At 39.5% G+C, this 18,862-nt stretch overlaps 2 protein-coding genes and 1 long non-coding RNA gene across 4 annotated transcripts in view; 1 reads left to right on the forward strand and 2 right to left on the reverse strand.

Annotated features, from left to right (window-relative positions):
• The window catches only part of FBXO9 (F-box protein 9), a 45,804-nt gene that overhangs the window by 23,452 nt on the left and 3,490 nt on the right, over window positions 1-18,862 (reverse strand). Inside the window, exons 1-5 of one of the 2 annotated variants that reach the window (XM_053600904.1) lie at window positions 16,373-16,692; window positions 11,171-11,257; window positions 8,675-8,833; window positions 4,680-4,737; window positions 1,851-1,950 (exon numbers count right to left, since the gene is read on the reverse strand). In XM_053600904.1, the coding sequence (XP_053456879.1) occupies window positions 1,851-1,950; window positions 4,680-4,737; window positions 8,675-8,833; window positions 11,171-11,257; window positions 16,373-16,375 (407 nt within the window). In that variant the 5' untranslated portion in view covers window positions 16,376-16,692. Of the gene's footprint in view, window positions 1-1,850; window positions 1,951-4,679; window positions 4,738-8,674; window positions 8,834-11,170; window positions 11,258-16,372; window positions 16,693-18,862 lie in introns of those variants that run through there. The other variant, XM_053600905.1, reaches the window with a different exon arrangement.
• On the reverse strand, window positions 16,492-16,563 carry LOC128593139 (uncharacterized). Its single transcript, XR_008382267.1, has one exon. It is a non-coding gene; the product is annotated as an uncharacterized LOC128593139 (long non-coding RNA).
• Window positions 18,050-18,782, forward strand: LOC128593137 (transmembrane protein 50B-like). The gene has a single exon (XM_053600909.1). It carries the CDS (start codon window positions 18,190-18,192, stop codon window positions 18,664-18,666), a length of 477 nt encoding a protein of 158 aa, XP_053456884.1. The 5' UTR covers window positions 18,050-18,189; the 3' UTR covers window positions 18,667-18,782.

An 18,862-nucleotide genomic window follows, 5' to 3' on the forward strand; every position in this document is an offset into this window, starting at 1 on the left:
TTATCCAAGGGTTTCTTAACAGATGTGCCTTAACTTATCACCCTGCCTTTAGAGAAGAAAACACCAAATTTGAAAAAACTTTAGTTCACAAATATATCTTTTAGTTTTATCAATATATACAGAAGCGCAGTTAAGGATTCTAAAAAAATGTCTAGTTTTTTTGTTTTTGCTTAAGTAAATCTTTAGATCATCAGACTTAAAAAAAGGCTTAAATGAGGATGAAGTTAGAAAACTAAGAAGAGAAGGGCTTTTTGTAATACAACAAGTCAAGTGTGGTTGAGGCTAGATGGATTCAATGGCTATTCTACAAACACTTTATAAGGAAGGCAAAGAAACATTTAGGGTTTATCAGATCTTACAAGAAAACAATTATATACTTAAAGAACTTTCATGGTCTCTGGGTTTGTATAAAGGGCTGAGGAAGAAGAGAAATGCTTCTTTAATATTTTCATACAAACTTCCCTCTTTTATTTTTTTAAAACAGAGATGGGTATCACTCTTGCCCAGGCTAGTCTCAAACTCCTCACTTCAAGCCATTCTCCCACTTCAGCTTCCCAGAGTGCTAGGATTACAGACATGAGCCACTGTGCCTGGCCCCAGCCAATACAGCCTTTCTTAACAGCATATGGCATCTATTTATAAAACGTTTTCTACCCAAACATTTATGTACGTCTATATATGACTAAACAAATTTAAAGAAACTTTAGAAAAAGCCTAAATGATTCACTTCTCATACTATTAACTACAATTTGGTGAACAATATCATTAGCTGAAAATTCAGTCGATTAATACCACCTTCATTGGGATTTTTTTTTGGGGGGGGGATGTTTTCAATATAACTTATGCAAAGCTTAAGTGTTAATATCATATGCAATTTAGCACTGGCAATAAGCATATGTTATTAATAAAGGTAACAATTACTTCATGACAGAGGTAATATTATCAAATCTATATTTTTATATGTATTGCCCATTCTAAATCTAACATTCTCTTATGGGTATAGACTCCCTTCCCTTCTAATATCAAACCAGGCTTTGATAGACAGCAGGATTAAGCTAAAACAATTTTATAAGTATCTTACGAATAGCTTCAAAAGTATTGGCTTAAAAACATGTTCTCTTGATCTTTGTCCACATAAAACAATCAATGTACTTCATGACTTTGATGTAAGTGGCATCTATATAACGAAATGTTATTTCTTTTAGGAATCTTTATATTCAGTTCCTGTGCTTTTAAACAAATGTTAGAATTTTTATGTTCAAACTACATAAAAGTCATCATAGTTTAGCATTTTTGTGGTGTAATTAAAAGCCCTTTTAATAATGTAGAGTTTCAAGGGAGACTCTCTACCTAACTTCAAATACTGTGACTTGGTTGTATCCTCATTTTAACTTGAAATTTAAAAAAATAAATAAAAATGTAGAGTTTCAAACATATACAAAAGAAGAGAGACTAGTGTAATAAAATCCCATGTACCCATCACCCAATTGCAACCATTATTAACATTTTGCCAACTTTGGCCCAAATTACATTTTAATACTTTCTACTTCAAATGGATTTCAAGAAGGTAAAATATGTCCTTTTACTCCTTTTAATGATCATGCTTTTGTTAAATGCTTTCATTACCTTTTGTAATTATATCTGTTTAAACTGTGCACTTCTATATGCTAATCTTAAATTTCCCTAATTGAGAAATGTCTACAATTTTATAAACAAGGATACACCAAACAAGGATATAGCGTAACAGAATTAGCAACACATTGTTATCACATTAAGAGTCAAAAAGGCAAATACACTTTAACAAACTCTACAACAAACTCTGCATTCTGTCTATCAAATTATATACGCACTAGCTGTTTCCAACACCATCGCCATCTGGAGACCGAGTGTAAGTAATCTTGAACTCTATATCAGGTACAAGTTGCATAGCCCTCCGATAAAACTTGATGGCTAAAAGAAGAAATAGAACTAAATTAGCTTTGACCATACATTGTCATTTCCCTTGACTACCTTTAACTGTGGTACAATTCGGTAACTTTCTCCATGAACAGCTAAATTTCCCCTTTTTCACACGCAACAGTGAGCGGTTCAGTGACACAAACTTACTTCCAAAACTTATTCCTCAGAAAGTTTTTCTTCCCTAAAGCTAACAGGTCATAGAAATTTAAGATGTTGTATTTTATGCTTATGTTTTAGCCCTTTCCATCTTCTTCCTCACCGTCTTATGTGTTGTGATTTTTTTTTTTTTTTTTGAGACAGTGTCACACTCTATTGCCCAGTCTAGAGTGCCGTGGAGTTAGCCTAGCTCACAGAAATCTCAAACTCCTGGATAGAAGTGATCCTCCTGCCTCAGCCTTCCAAGTAGCTGGGACTACAGGCGCCTTCCACAATGCCTGGCTGATTTTTCTATTTTTTGTAATGATAGAGGTCTCATTCTTGCTCAGACTGGTCTCAAACTCCTGAGCCCAAGTGATTCTCCTGCCTTGGCCTCCTAGAGTGCTAGGATCACAGGTGTGAACCACTGTACCCCAGCCTGTATATGATTTTTATAGGACTGTTTTCCTTTGGGCTCTGAAAATACAATTGCTATACTCAACCTCCTCCCCCCACCCCCCTCAAAAAAACCCTAACACTTTTAAGCAAACTTTTCTTTCTAGGACACAGTGCTGAGGAAAATCAAATGCTATGCAGTAGAATACAGAGAAGAGCTTTGGAATTTATCCTTTAACTTCCTTTAGTACAGCTCCCTCTTGTTTAGTTAAATAATCTTTAAAACCTTTTTTTTTTAAATAAATCTTCTCGCCAGGTGGCTTGGAGTTGTAACATACAATAATCTCTAGCCACTGAGATATACAACTTGGGGTGGTAGAGGCTGACTAGTTCTTTTTTCTCAGATGAACTCTATTCGATTCCACATATTCTGCCATGATCAATAAAACATGTTCTTGTGGGTAAACTACCAAATAGTAAATGGAGATGGGAAATCTCACCAACTAAAAGGCTGCACAGGGACTTGACCAACTGGACTGTTCTAAAATCCCAGCAAAAATAACATTACAAGAAACCTGCCCATAAACACAGTAACCCTGAATGTTATTTTTGGGACATTTACAAATGATTCAAACACAAGCATTTTTCCCATGCTCCAATTATCTTTACTATCATAAAATGAAAGCATAATTGCAAAGCTAATATGGTTTGTACTTTGTTTATTTATACTTTCTATTGGATTAATAAAAAAGACAGAGCTAAAGTGTATTCCTCTTTTTTTTGTAGAGACAGAGTCTCACTTTATGGCCCTCAGTAGAGTGCCGTGGCCTCACACAGCTCACAGCAACCTCCAACTCCTGGGCCTAAGCGATTCTCTTGCCTCAGCCTCCCGAGTAGCTGAGACTACAGGCGCCCGCCACAACGCCCGGCTATTTTTTGGTTGCAGTTTGGCCGGGGCCGGGTTTGAACCCACTACCCTCGGTATATGGGGCCAGCGCCCTACCGACTGAGCCACAGGCGCCGCCCGTGTATTCCTTTTAACAAAATGTAAATCAGAATTCAATTTATCCTTTATAGTCCCATCTTCTGAAGTAATTTTCACCTATTAAAGGAGCATGTCTGGGCAGTGCCTGTAGCTTAGTGGGTAGGGCGCTGGGCCCACATACTAAGGGTGGCGAGTTTGAATGCAGACCCGGCCAAACTGCAACAACAACAAAAAAATAGCCAGGCATTCTGGCAGGCGCCTATAGTCCCAGCTATTCGGGAGGCTGAGTTAAGAGAATAGCCTAAGCCCAGGAATTAGAGGTTGCTGTGACGCAATGGCACTCTACAGAGGGCAATAAAGTGAGACTCTGTCTTCTAAAAAATAAATAAAAAATAAAGAAGCATATCCGATTTTACAGTGAATCATCATTTTTAAGACTTTGCCAGTGAGAAATTAATAAATGCTAAAAGTATAAGAAAGGTCATTTTACTCATCCTACCAATACGTTGATGTTTCCCAGCAATATTTTTTGTGAAAGGACAGGCTATATACAAACACAACTTTTACTTTTGATTTATAAAAAACCAATTTCAAATATAGTTAGCCCTCCTTATCTGTGGGTTTTGGATCCTTGGATTCAACCAACTAGAGATCAAAAATATTCAGCAAAAAAAATAACAACATGAGTTCAACAAAAAATGTAACAACTACAGTAGAACTCTGCAAGTTGACCACTTAAGAAAATGTACCACATACGGAGGTAACCAACTTAAGGAACTCAGCCTACTGTCCTGATACATACATGTGGTGCATGTCTGATCTATGAAAATCAGGTCAACTTATGGAGGTGGTTAATATAGGGAGGTGGTCAGCTACAGAGATTCTATCGTATTTAACAGCATTTACATTGTATTAGGTATCATAAGTAATCCAGAGATGATTTAAAGTTACAGAAGGACATGAGTACCTTATATACAAACACTATACCATTTTATATATGGGACTTGAGTATCCCCCAGTTTTGGTATCCACAGGGGGTCCTGGAGCCAATCCCTCACAGGACAACTATATACCAAGACTGATGTTCTGACTAAACATGTTACAGTAAAAAACAAACAAACAAACAAACAACAAAAAAAAAACAGTAACAGAGTTGTTATTCATAAATGTTGGGACGATAAAATCCTGGGCCCCAAGTTTTTACCTTCATAGAGAGCTCCATTTTGTTCTTCTTCTACAGCTTTCAGAAAGAGCTCTCGAGCCTATAAAAATATAAAGTGACAATTTTTGAAAATCTGGATTAAAAATTAGCATGAATGGCAGAAGGGGACCTTTCAACAAATGGTGCTTAAATTATTGGACATCCATAGGGAAAATAATGAACCTTGATCTAAATCTCATCCCTTACATAAAAAGTAATTTGAATGGGCCGGGCATGGTGGCTCATGCCTATAATCCTAGCACTCTGGGAAGCTGAGGCGGGTGGACTGTCTGAGCTTACAGGGTGGAGACCAGCCCGAGCAAGAGCAAGACCTCGTCTCTAAAAAATAGCCAGGAATTGGGCGGCGCCTGTGGCTCAGTGAGTAGGGCGCCGGCCCCATATACCGAGGGTGGTGGGTTCAAACCCAGCCCTGGCCAAACTGCAACAAAAAAATAGCCGGGCGTTGTGGCGGGTGCCTGTAGTCCCAGCTGCTCGGGAGGCTGAGGCAAGAGAATCACATAAGCCCAAGAGCTGGAAGTTGCTGTGAGCCGTGTGATGCCACGGCACTCTACTGAGGGCAGTAAAGTGAGACTCTGTCTCTACAAAAAAAAAAAAACAAAAACATATAGCCGGGAACTGTGGCAGGTGCCTGTAGTCCCAGCTACTCGGGAGGATGAGGCAAGAGCCCAAGAGTTTAATGTTGTTGTGAGCTATGATGCCACAGCATCCTACCCAGGGCAACAAGAGTGAAACTCTGTCTCAAAAAAAAAAAAAAATTAACTTGAATGGATGGACTTAAATGTAAAACCTACAGAACTTTTAGACAAAAAAATAATAATAATAAAAATTAGGGCGATGTGAAACTTACTAAATGTAGAATATAAATGTCTTAACACAATAACTAAGAAAATGCCAGGAAGGCTATGTTAACCAGTGTGATGAAAATATGTCAATTTTTATATAAAACCAGTGTATGGTGTCCCATGATTGCATTAATGTACACAGCTATGATTTATTAAAAAAATTAGGGTGGCACCTGTGGCTCAAAGGAGTAGGGCACAGGCTCCATATACCAGAGGTGGCGGGTTCAAACCTGGCCCCGGCCAAAAACAGCAAAAAATAAATAAATTAATTAATTAAATAAATAAATCTCTGAGACCGACGACTAGGCAGAGTTCTTACACTTGACACCGAAGCACTATCCATACAAGCAAAAGTTGAAAAGTTGAGAAGTTGAACCTCATCAAAATTAAAAACTTTTGCTCTATAAAATGTCCTGTTAGAGGATGAAAAGACAAACTACCAAATGGGGGAAAACATTTACAAGCCACATTATCAACAAAGAACTTGTATCTGAAATACATTAAAAAACTCTCAAAACTCAACAGTAAAAACATGAGCAATTCAATTAGAAAAGGCACAAACAGCTATGTCACAAAGAGAATAAATATATAGATGGAAATAAGCACATGAAAAGATACTTGACCTCATCAGCCATTAGGGAAATGCAAATTAGCATCACAACGAAGTGTCATTACATACCCATGAGAATAGCTAAAATTAAAAAGTAGTGACGAGACCAAATGCTGATGAGGATGTAGAGAAACTGGATCCCTCACGCAGTGCTGGTGGGAACATAATATGGTACTGATACTCTGGAAGACAATTTTGCAGTTTCTTTTAAAATCAAACACTTACCATAAAATCTAGCAATTGCACCATTGGGCATTTATCCAGAGAAGTGAAAATTTATGTTCATACAAAAACTTGCACACAAATATGCACAGCAGCTCTATTCATAATAGCCAAAAATTGGAAATAATTCAAATGTCCTTCAACCAGTAAATGATTAAACTGGGGTACATCCATACCATGCAATACTACTCTAATATAAGAAGAAACTATTGACACAATAAGTTGGATGGATCTCAAGGGAACTATTTTGAGTGAAAAAAAAAAGTGAATCTCAAAAGGCTACATTCTTGGAATATCAAAATTGTAAAATGGAGAACAGATTAGTGGCTGCCAGTGGTCAAGAATGGCTGGGGAGGAGGGGAAGGGATTGCATAACTATGAAGATGTTGTATGATGGATGCTTATGGTGATGAACACTTCTGTATTCTGACTGTGGTGGTGGTCACACAAAGCTACACATTATAAAACTGTGTAGACTACACACATATACACAGATAACGGCTTTGTAAACCCAGGAAATCTAAATAGCTTTGTAGCTTGGACCAGTGTTTATTTCCTAGTTTTCAATACTGTACTATATAGTATAAGAAGCAAAATGTTACCCTTAGGAGAGGTTGAGTGAAGAATGCATGGGACATTCCAGTACCTATGAATTTATAATATTTTGAAATAAAAACTAAAGCAAGGTAAGCAGGGAAGATTCTAGTCATCATGGTAATGTATATTATTCAGTGATCAATTGTCTACAAATAAAAACCTGGATCTAATGGTGTAAAGATGACAGCGTGTATGGAAGAAAAGAATAACAAAAAATGAAATGATGTGCTGTGCCAACTCCATATGAATAAGGACTACTAGGAGAAGGTAAAGTTAGACAGTATTCAAAATATTTTTGGCATGAGCACTTTCAAAATTTTCTGGAAGAAAAAAATGATTAAGGAAGCAAACAAAATGATTTAAGAGAGGACAGGAAGGGCAAAAACATATCTAATGTGTATAATAAACACTATTTGGGAGATGGGCACATTGATAGCACTGACTCAAGCATTACAAAAGCTATCCATGTAACAAAAATATTTGTACCTCCTTAATATTTTGAAATTAAAAAAGAGAAAAAAAGGAAAGGCAAAACTGTAGTGACAGAAATACACTGATTGTTTCCAGGGCAGTAGATTAACTCCCAGTGGGCATTAGGAAACTTTTTGGGGTGACAGAATTTTTCTGTATTATGATTAGGGTGCTGGCTTCCCTAAAAAATCTGATAAAAAGGCCTGGGAGTGGTGGCTCACGCCTGTAATCCTAGTAGTCTGGGAGGCCAAGGTGGAAGGGTTGCCTGAGGTGAGGTGTTCAAGACCAGCCTGAGCAAGAGTGAGATCCCACCTCTACTAAAAAAAGAAAAGTTACCCAGGTATGGTGATGCATACCTGTAGTCCTAGCTATCAGGAGGCCAAGACAAGAATATGGCTTGTGCCCAACAGTTTGAGGTTGCTGTGAATTGTGACACCATAGTACTCTACCCAGGGTGACAGAATAAGACTGTCTCAAAAACAAAAACAAACTGATAAAAAGGAAAAAAAATTTTTTTTTTTTTTTTTTGTAGAGATCTGTCTTACTTTATGGCCCTCAGTAGAGTGCCGTGGCGTCACACAGCTCACAGCAACCTCCAACTCTTGGGCTCAAGCGATTCTCTTGCCTCAGCCTCCCAAGTAGCTGGGACTACAGGCGCCCGCCACAACGCCCAGCTATTTTTTTTTTTTTATTGCAGTTCAGCCAGGGCCGGGTTTGAACCCGCCACCCTCAGTATATGGGGCCGGCGCCTTACCGACTGAGCCACAAGCGCCGCCCAAAAAGGAAAAAATTTTAAAAATGATTAATGCATTAAGTTAATCAACTCAAAACATAACAAAATACTTCATTTAAGTTAAGACCTTTAGTAAGACATTAACATGTAGACATTTTTTCCCCCTTTGGGGGCTTTTATTAATAAAATAAGAGGCATCAATCTTTTAGATATTAAATGAATCCCAGAATCTATAAATTAGCAAAAGACGGTTCCATGAAAACAGCATACTTATAGGGAAAGAAGCTCATGGAGAAATGGTGGTATAATCCCAAGTACCTAGAAATATTGAGGGAATTATGAACTAGTATACTGGTTCAAATTTATGAGAAAAATCTTTGTTTTATTCTTCAAATTATGTGCTTACATCCCCAGAGTAGGATTACAATTACTTATTTATATCAGTGAAAATTTCTATGTGCCTCCAAAAAAGATAACTTGTTACAATGTCAGTAATACTTAACTTTTCTTCTTTTGCCTGTTCTTGTTTTCCTTTGGTATCTGTTGCTGCTTTCAACAGAGAGCCTCTAGCTGCTCTGCAAGGTTGATTTTCTAACTTGCCAGAGCCTACACTTGGGCCAAGTTCAAACATCCACTGAGCTCGGAACATCTGGAGTTGTGCCTATGGGGAGAAAAGCATTTTATCACACATCAAAGAAGAGCATGTCAATTCTGGAACAATTTATCAACATCTCCAACATCTATTTCCATGTATATACTTATTCTAAGACCAGAAAACACTGTCTCCTAATGTACTGCATACTCATTTATTATCTTTTAAAAGAACTTTCTGTTCAATATTTTAAAAGAATAAGGAAAATGATCATGTAATGATACTGGGAACCAAATTTTAATTAGAATTGAAAATGTGAGACATCATTTAAAGACTTAAGTTATAAGCTTCCAATAATTTATTAATATACCATCTAGTAGATATCGAAAGTGTTAAAAATTTTGTAGATAAGCACAAATTCTCTCAATAAACATTCTGTATTCCAAGAGGAAAATATTTTTTCTAATACACATTACTTCAAAAATTTAAAACACAAAAAGTGAAGTCCTATGTGTGGTAGACTCTGATGTGCTGCTCAGACACCCCTTGAGGAATAAAGAACACGTTATCCCAACTACTGGCAATACTGCCTGAAAACAGCCCCGCGTTTCAGGCCCTTTTGAGTATTGCCTGAGTGAGATCACACTGCCTTCTCAATCCCCTCACCCAATGCCTGATGGATGGCTGACGAAGGCCTGGCTCTCTATTGTAACTCTGGTTAGCTCTGAAAGGGTACTCCATCTTCAGAACTCCCTGGGGAATGGCTAATGCAGTCCATTAAGACTGCACAGCAGCTGGACTTCTCCCCCTGCCCGCTGCTGGTTCCCTCTCTCCCTTCCATCCATGTTGATCCCAAGAGCATGTTTTAGCAAACTACTGCAGGGCAATCTTCACCTAGGGACAGCCTCCCTCTTCTAAGAGATACACTGCTCCCCAAGAGGGCCAGTGCTAACAGGATTGTATATATTATCCCTAATTTCCTTTTTAAAAAAACTAAAATGTTTTAAAAATAATTTTTATGTATATTCCGTTCACTGCTTTGTTCCCATACTCCTACTTCTAACACATTACACATGTATCTCGGACCTACAGAATCTCTGACCTACAGAATCTTAAGCAGCATTCAATGTCTACTAGATGATGCATTCAAAATAAACAAGTATTATAAAGCTTATAAGTTTGGTGAGATGCACTTAGTAACAGTGAATTTTTATTTTTTTCTATTTCAATGCACAATAGCTATAGTGTATCTCTGTACAGATGCATAATCTCTTGAACACAAGTAATAGATATTTAGGTTGTATGATTTTTCCAATATAAACAATGCTATAATAAACATCTCTGTACATGCACATTTATTGACTTTCTGTATTATTTCCTCCAGACTGATTTCCTGGAAATAGAACAGTATGAAGGGAACGCGTGTTTTTCATTTTGATCCATATCACCAGTCTGCCCTTCAGAAATGTTGTAGCAATTTATATTCTCACGTACACTACGTGAGGGTTTCCACAGCCTAGACAGCAATGGACATTATTCACCAATTTGAATTAATTATTAATGAGACTAATTACCTCTTCAAATATTTAGTGACCATTTACATCATTCTTTTCCATTAACTGTCCCTTCATATCTTACTATCCTGTGTTCCTTTTACTAATTTATAAGAGTGCTCTATATACTGACAATATGAATCTTCACTATAACCTGAAACTCCTCTGTTCAAGCGATCCTCTTGCCTCAGCCTCCCAAGTAGCTGGGACCACTGGCACCAGCCACCATGCCTAGCTAATTTTTCTACTTTTTATAGAGACAGGGTCTCATTGCTGCTCAGGCTAGTCTTGAATTCCCAGGCTCAAGCAATTCTCCCACCTCAGCCTCTTAAGGTGGCTGGAATTACAGGCTTGGGCCACTGCACCTGGCTGGCTATTTCTCTTAACTTTATTTATGGTGGCTTTTGTTACATACAGGTTTTAAATGTTTAAGTGGTCAACACTGTCAACCTTTTCCTTTAAGTTTATGGGTTTTGAGTCATAGTTTAGCCTCAGTTTAAATACTTTAAAACCATGTATTAGGGCAGCGCCTGTGGCTCAAGGTCAAAGCACCTATGGCGCCGGTCCCATATGCCGGAGGTGGCGGGTTCAAACCAGCCCCGGCCAAAAAAAAACACACACAAAAAAAATAAAATAAAATGAAACCATGTATTAGACTACATAGCATCAATTATAAATATTTCTTTTTATAGAAAAAAGAAATCCATAACATAGTTTAAGTATTCTATAACCCAGTATGAAAACACAGTTAAATTCAATGCAAACAAGAACCTCAAATTGCCATAATTATGGCCAATTTCTACTTATGCATGAAAAGCAACGGAATAAGAAATACACAGCTGAAAAAACATGCCTGCAGATCCGTTTCAGCAGGACTTTCATTTTCATCTTCATCATCTGCTCTGACAGCATCAGAATGACAATCTTCCTCAGCTTCTGCCTGAGGGGGAAAAACACAAATAACATCAGGAATATGCAAGCACCAGTTTCCCTTTGTAATTTCTATCTTCTATACAGCCACTTGCTTCTTAGTACCATAATGTCAATAGTTTGTGAAACCCACTTCCAGACTGTAGGATCTGTGTGACCTTACTATTTATTTCTAAAGGAAAATTAAGTCTGAAAACCATATCCTCTACTCCCAACCACAGTACTCACATCACCATAAATCTTAACACTCCCCCTCTGCAAATAATATCAATGCCATTCATCTAAAAATCAATCTAATTACAGTCATCCTCTAGAAAGAGGAGCTGGGAGGAAAAAAATAATAATTACAGTCATCCTTCAGCATCTGCAGGGAATTAGTTCCAGGATCCCCAAGGTTATCAAAATCCATGGATGCTCAAAAGTCTCTTGCATGAAATGACATAATATTTGCATAAAACCTATGCTTATCGTCTCATATACTTTAAATCATCTCTAGATTAGTACCTAATACAATGTAAATGCTATGTAAATAGTTATACTGTATTTTTAACGTTTCCCAAAATATTCTTGATCTATGATTGAATCTGAGGATGCAGAACCTGCAAGTACAGAGACTAATTATATAAAATAAGTCCATTACTATTCGTAAATAATTTGATATTTGATTAAAGCAACTAGGTAAACGAAGCCCATTCCTCCATCTATATTTATATCACGTATCTATTGATAATCTCTAATAAAAATTTTCATGTTTTCAGGCGGCGCCTGTGGCTCAGTCGGTAAGGCGCCAGCCCCATATACTGAGGGTGGCGGGTTCAAACCCGGCCCCGGCCAAACTGCAACCAAAAAATAGCCGGGCGTTGTGGCGGGCGCCTGTAGTCCCAGCTACTTGGGAGGCTGAAGCAAGAGAATCGCTTAAGCCCAGGAGTTGGAGGTTGCTGTGAGCTGTGTGAGGCCACGGCACTCCACCAAGGGCCATAAAGTGAGACTCCATCTCTACAAAAAAAAAAAAAAAAAAAAAATTTCATGTTTTCTTAGAAAAAAGAAAATAGGAACATCTTAGGTTTTATCTGTTAGTTCAACAAGTTTTAAGAGAATATTTAAACAAAGAGAACAGGGTAATTAATCTCTAAGTACTCATAATCCAACTCCATTAATTACCAATGTAATAATTCCTTAATGTCATATCATGTGACAGTATTCCTATTTCTCAAAATGTCATACATGTAAGGGTGGCGCCTGTGGCTCAAGGGGTAGAGTGCTGGTCCCATATGCCAGAGGTGGTGGGTTCAAACCCAGCCCCGGCCAAAAACCAAAAAAAAAAAAAAAACGTCATACATGTAAAACGTTTTACTTTTGTAAAATCAAGATTCAAATAAGGTCCACATAATTGCAATTGGTTGTTATGTCTCAAAACTTTTGTAAACTTATTTTTGCTTGCAATTTGTGATGAAACTATCATTTTCTGCAGAATGTAGATTTTGCTGAAGTATCAATAAATATGTTCCTTTGCCATCTTATTTCCTGTAAATTATGTCTAACTCTAGAGAGGATTCATTAGATTCTGGTAAGTTTCTTATTTTTTAAGCAAGGCTACCTTGCTGAAAAATAGGGAGATTTTTCATCAGGAAGGGAAGTGTTCTGAAATGCAGTGACAAAGTGCTGTGGCACATACTCCAAACTTACTGAGTTTGGAGGCAAAAAGCTAATGTAAACAATTTTAGTACCATAATCTTACGCAAGTAAACAGAACATAGTTTCATGCAAATGAAATAGAGTTGCTTTTCTATGGGTATCTTCTCCCTGGTTTAGTGAATGATACTACTCAGATGAAATCTGAAAATTTATTACTGTACAATAAACTCCACTGGGCTCCAGTTTAAAATGTTTTCTTGGGGAAGAGAAAAATAAAATGTTTTGTGTAAGTGGTTAAAAAAGAACAATTTTGCACCAGAAAATAATATTTGTGGTATACAGTTTTTGCTTTGTTTTTTTAAGATGGAGTCTCAAGGGGGGCCCAGGCTGGCCTCGAATTCCTGGGCTCCAATAATCCTCTCATCTCAGCCTCTCGAGTTGTTAGGACTTGAGCAAGGGTGTACTGCCGTGCCCTACTAGTTTTTGTTTCAAGGATCAAAACAACAGTCCATAAAAAGATGTCCCTTCTAATATACAACTAGCATCTTATTAAACATGTTCTGTCAATATGACTTGTTTGTTAATATTTTGTATGTACAGGAAAGCTTAGTCAAAGATTTAACAGTGAATGCTTCTGTCAAGAAGCCTCTTTTATGTCTTATAAATCCTATTTTTATATATTGGATTGACTTAAAGTAGAAATAAAGCTGGACTGGAATTACTGTATGTGGATTGGGGCTTAAAAGAGGTTTCAGGCCAGACTCCTTTCATTTTATCCTTTTATTCTCAATAAATGTTTGCTAAATTAAACAAATTTAGCAGGTAGGAAGGAATCCTACCTTCCAGTGAAAGTGAAATGTTTCTTCATTTGGTTCAGTCTGTTAGCTAACAGACTTATTAGCAAATGGAACTTGCTCAACACCTAATGTGGCAATCAGGGAAATGACCTTAGCTAGAAATAAAATCTATTTAATATTACTAGTTTTAAAGATGGTTAAGTTTCGCAACTGCAAATTTTAGTTCTAAGTTATTTCCAGGAAAAAAAGTTTGTATCAACATTAACACAGAACTTTAACATAGCAACTACATACATTCCAGCACAACATAAATAAGCCTTGCTTCCTATCTTATCTCTGGCACCAGACTCAAAGCAGAGGTGCCTTTAAGACTTAGAATAAGGTATAATAAAATGGTTGGCACACTGGAAAGTATAAATGTGTGAAGAAATAAATGAAAGGTCAAGAAGTCAGATGCATTTCCAGAAAATTGGAAAACTTAAGCATTCATGTACTGTCAAATAGTGCTTTGGGGTTTTGTTTAAGTCTCTTAAGTTGGGAGCTTTTCCTACTAAGAACACTAGTAGGAAGATACATAACAAAGAGTTGTGAATGTATAAATCTCATTGAGAAATCTATTTCTCTCTCTCAAGAGTATGCTTCATTACTATAAATACAGCTAGTTGGAAGGGACCTGAGTCCTCTAGCAGGGGTCCTCAAACTACGGCCCGCGGGCCACATGAGGCAATGTGATTGTATTTATTCCCATTTTGTTTTTTTACTTCAAAATAAGGTATGTGCAGTGTGCATAGGAATATGTTCATAGTTTTGTTTTTTTTTAAACTATAGTCCGGCCCTCCAACAGTCTGAGGGACAGTGAACTGGCCCCGTTTAAAAAGTTTGAGGACCCCTGCTCTAGGGTATCCCTTACTAATTCAGTCTTACATCTATTGATTAGAAGTTGTACTAAATTGACTTCAAGTGTCTGCAGCTGTCTCCAATTGCGTAAATTCTGTTTGTTCTCTCTACCTGGAATGCCACCTTCTTCACTTAGCTCCTTCTACTCATTATTCAAAATTTAGCTTAGGTTCATCTGAGTCAGAAGCATTTTCTGATCATTTTCAACAGCCTCTTTTGTATTCCCACAACACTTAGGCTTACCTGTACCACAAAGGTTGTATTGAAATTATTTTTGTTTCCTTGGTTAGAGTTAGTGCATTGAGGGCAGGGATCACATCTTGGTCATCTTTGTAATCTTAGGGACAAGCACCTTGCTTGATTCTGAGTAAAGACCTGTCCAGGCCTCAACTGTCTCATCCCTGAGATCTGATGACCTGAGGTCCATTTCCACATGTGACATTCCATTTTACATCATAAGTCACCTTACTGATCCGGTTATACTGAGGATCTAATGTTGTACTAGAGTCTAACACCATGCCAGCTGGAAGGAAGTGCTAAAAAATATTGACTGGATTACCAAATAAAATTGCCATGTGGACATACAATGCATTATCTGAAGGACGTGGAAACAGGAAACCTGTAATACCTACCTACAGATAGCATCGCTGTTCTCCCCTGAGCAGTGCTATGAGTTCTGATGATTACTTTTTGACAGTATGATTATAAAGAACAAGAAACTGGGGGGATTTGCTGTATTCGGTCAACTACCACTTGAATAGGCCCTCAGCTGCGACCCAGAAGTTTTTACTTTTTCATAACTGAGTTTGACCTAAATATCACTTTTCACTTGAGTAGCTCATGTCATGTTACTCCTGTTTCACAGGTGGGATTAATGAAATATAAAGGTTAAGTGCTTAATCCTGGTCAAAGAACTACTGCTGACAGTTTAGAGGCAGAGTCAAATGGTGATTTTTCTACCCTACAGATTAATTTAATGAAAAAAGTTCTCAGCCATTCATTTATTTAATAAATATTTGAGTCTACTATGAACTAATTAGTTTGGAATCATTTCAGCCTTGATTCATTCAGCCCTAGCCAGAGATTAATTTCTCAGATGAACAATTTATTCAAAGCCAAAGAAAGGCATAGGGCAGAGACTACGTATTCCAATGCGCAACAGTCCCGTGAAATCTGCGATGTCAAACGTGGAGCCTAGCTCTCAATCTCTCCATTTGAACCGTACCAACACCGCTTGAAACCCGACCCCTGGAACCTCACTCAGCCGGAACCGCCTACTAACATCCTACCCAGGGTATTGATGTCTAGTGGGGCAGTTGCATCCCAAACTTAGGACTTCCTAAGATGCCCCAACAGCCTCTCCGTGGGCCCGGCTTTTCAGAAGAGGAGCAATCAACAAGTGTCTCTGCTTGCCAGGGTTCCCTCTCGAATTCGGATGCGGCAACGGTTCGCCTCAACCCACGTTCAATGCTTTGGATAACAGCCCTCGAGAGAGGCGAGACTGGTTTAACGTGCTCAGTGAGCCGAGGTGGTGTATCCTTCTCGGCTGTCCTGCAAAGGACCGAGCCCAGCTGGGGTTCAGCAGGAAGCAACCCGGGGGAGCGGTCAGGGTGGCATCTACTTCACTCCCTCTCATAACGCAGGACGGCTATCCAAGGTGGCGGCCGTGCAGCTCCCACTCACCCCAGTCTCCTGTCCCCGCTTCTTTGGCCCCCCCACCCCGTCTGGCTCCCGCATGCCGTCCCCCCGACCCCCGCCCTGCAGAGCCCTCCTCCGACGCCCCCTGCCCAGGTTACCATGCTGGCGGGGCGGCCAGCTGCGGTCGAGGGGCTCTCCGCGCCCCCTTGCACCGCCCCCCGGAGGAGGGGTGCTGGGTGTCCGGGTGTCTACTCCTGCCTGTCTGCTGCAGCGGGGCTTAGTAGAGTTCTCGGTCGGAGAAGCGCACCAGGCAGCGGCAGTAACTGCGGGCCCGGCGTACGGCAGCCATCTTCGCGGGGCAGGGGGCCAGATCGGGGCGCACTTAAGTGGAGGCTGCGGCCGGCGACTCGAGAAGTGGACGGACGCGGGCTGCCAGCCAAGGACGAGAACTGAGAGAATACCGGAGCGTCGGCCCTACCGGAGACCTCGAAAGCCACTGCGGAGCTGCCCCTCAGCTACGGAAAGCTGCGCCGACACGCGGAGCATGCGCAGAGCCACCGCCGCCCGTTCGCGCTGCCCGGCTCCCCAGCCCGCGCGCTGCCTGGTGGGCAACGGGTCGTGAGCCTGCTGCGCGCGAGACGGGCGCGGTGCGGAGCCCGCCGGTTTGCGGATCTCAAACTGGGTCCACGCGTTCGGCTCAGTGAACTCTTACGCAAACTTGAACACGTTTATCTCAAAAATGTTTGTAACCCTAATTGAGGATGGCGCCCTTAAGGCCAGACGCTCTGAGGACCATTGAACTGGACATTCAGGACGGTCGCTACACTGTGCTAGGCGACTTTGGCTAGAGCCCCGCTCCGGGAATGCGGAGAAACAGCGAAACTCCACAACACTGACGAGCTGTTACAACGACTGAACTTTTTCTTAAGAGAACAGACTACGAAGGTCGAGGAAAGATAAGCTTAGGTGCCCAGCAAGGGGAAACTAAGGGCCCACGCAAAGCAAGTCTCACTACAGATCCCGTAATGCAATGCGGGAAGGACACGCGCCTCCAAGGCCCTGAAACCAGAGTCCTGCGCGGACTACGCCCGCGAGGCATTCTGGGATTTGTAGTTGGCCGCTCTGCGGGGAGCACCGGAACTTACACTCGGTCTTCGCCCCGCCTCTTAAAGCCCAAACATCTGAATTCCCTTAAGTCACTCTTATTTATCAGGTAGTACTTCATTTTCCCACAATTTAAATCTTTTTAACCACGGAAGTTTACGTGTTTTGTGAAAACTAGTTCATTTAGCAAACTAAACTTCATTTAGCAAACATTTACTGAAGTTTCAAAGTTTCTGCTAGGTGCCAGGGACTAGTAGTCATCAGGATTCTAAACATTCAGAAAGCTCAAGAGTTTAAATTCTAATCTATTATTTTATTCTGGAGGATTAAAAAATGCAGTACATCTTTGGCAGAAGAATGGAAGCAAAGAGAGAGGTAGAATGAAGGGCTACAGTAAAGAAGGCAAAATGCCAATGCTTTTATATTGGAATCCACCCTAAGCCAGATACCTATAAAGTACCTTCATGTTCAAAGAAGGCCAAAAATTCAAGTTTTTTGTTTTCAGTGGAGACTTTATGGCTTAAGGTCTTTTAAGGATAAGTTTCCTTCCGATGAACTCTTTAAAAATTGGATTTTTAAATTTAAATTGGGGGGAAGGGTTAAATCTAAGAATTTATAACAATAAAATGATAAATGTGAGTTTTAAATGCTAAAGATTAGGTTTTTGAACTAATAAGGTACTGAAATATTTTCAGAATGAGTTTTATTTCATTAAAAGTGTTGAATGGTGCTGGGACTGAGGTGGAGCCTGAGGACCCTCGCCTTGCTGTGGCGCAGCCACCTCCTCCCGGCGTGCGCCTGGAGTTGGTGTGGGCATCGGAGGAAGCAGAGATACAGTATTTAATGAAAAAAACATGCTTAAGGAGTAGAAATGGCAGGCTTCCTAGATAATTTTCGTTGGCCAGAATGTGAATGTATTGACTGGAGTGAGAGAAGAAATGCCGTGGCTTCTGGGGTAGCAGGTATATTGTTTTTTACAGGCTGGTGGATTATGATTGATGCAGCTGTGGTGTACCCTAAGCCAGAACAGTTGAGCCCTGCCTTTCACACCTGTGGTGTATTTTCCACATTGGCTTTCTTCATGATAAATGCTGTATCCAATGCTCAGGTGAGAGGTGACAGCTATGAAAGCAGCTGTTTGGGAAGAACAGGTGCTCGAGTTTGGCTTTTTATTGGTTTCATGTTGATGTTTGGGTCACTTATTGCTTCCCTGTGGATTCTTTTTGGTGCCTATGTTACCCAAAATACTGATGTTTATCCTGGACTAGCTGTGTTTTTTCAAAACGCACTTATATTTTTTAGCACTCTGATCTACAAATTTGAAAGAACTGAAGAGCTATGGACCTGACATCACTTCTTAAATCACGTTTTCCTTTTGTTACATTCTATTTGTAGATAAGTTTTTATCTCTCAGTACTCATTTGCCACATGGAATAGATTATATATTAAATGTTTTCTTTCTTTTTTTTTTTTTTTGTAGAGACCGAGTCTCACTCTATGGCCCTAGGCAGAATGCCATGGCATCACACAGCTCACAGCAACCT

This window comes from Nycticebus coucang, chromosome 9, assembly GCF_027406575.1.
Source record: "Nycticebus coucang isolate mNycCou1 chromosome 9, mNycCou1.pri, whole genome shotgun sequence".
In the NCBI taxonomy this organism is placed as follows: domain Eukaryota; kingdom Metazoa; phylum Chordata; class Mammalia; order Primates; family Lorisidae; genus Nycticebus; species Nycticebus coucang.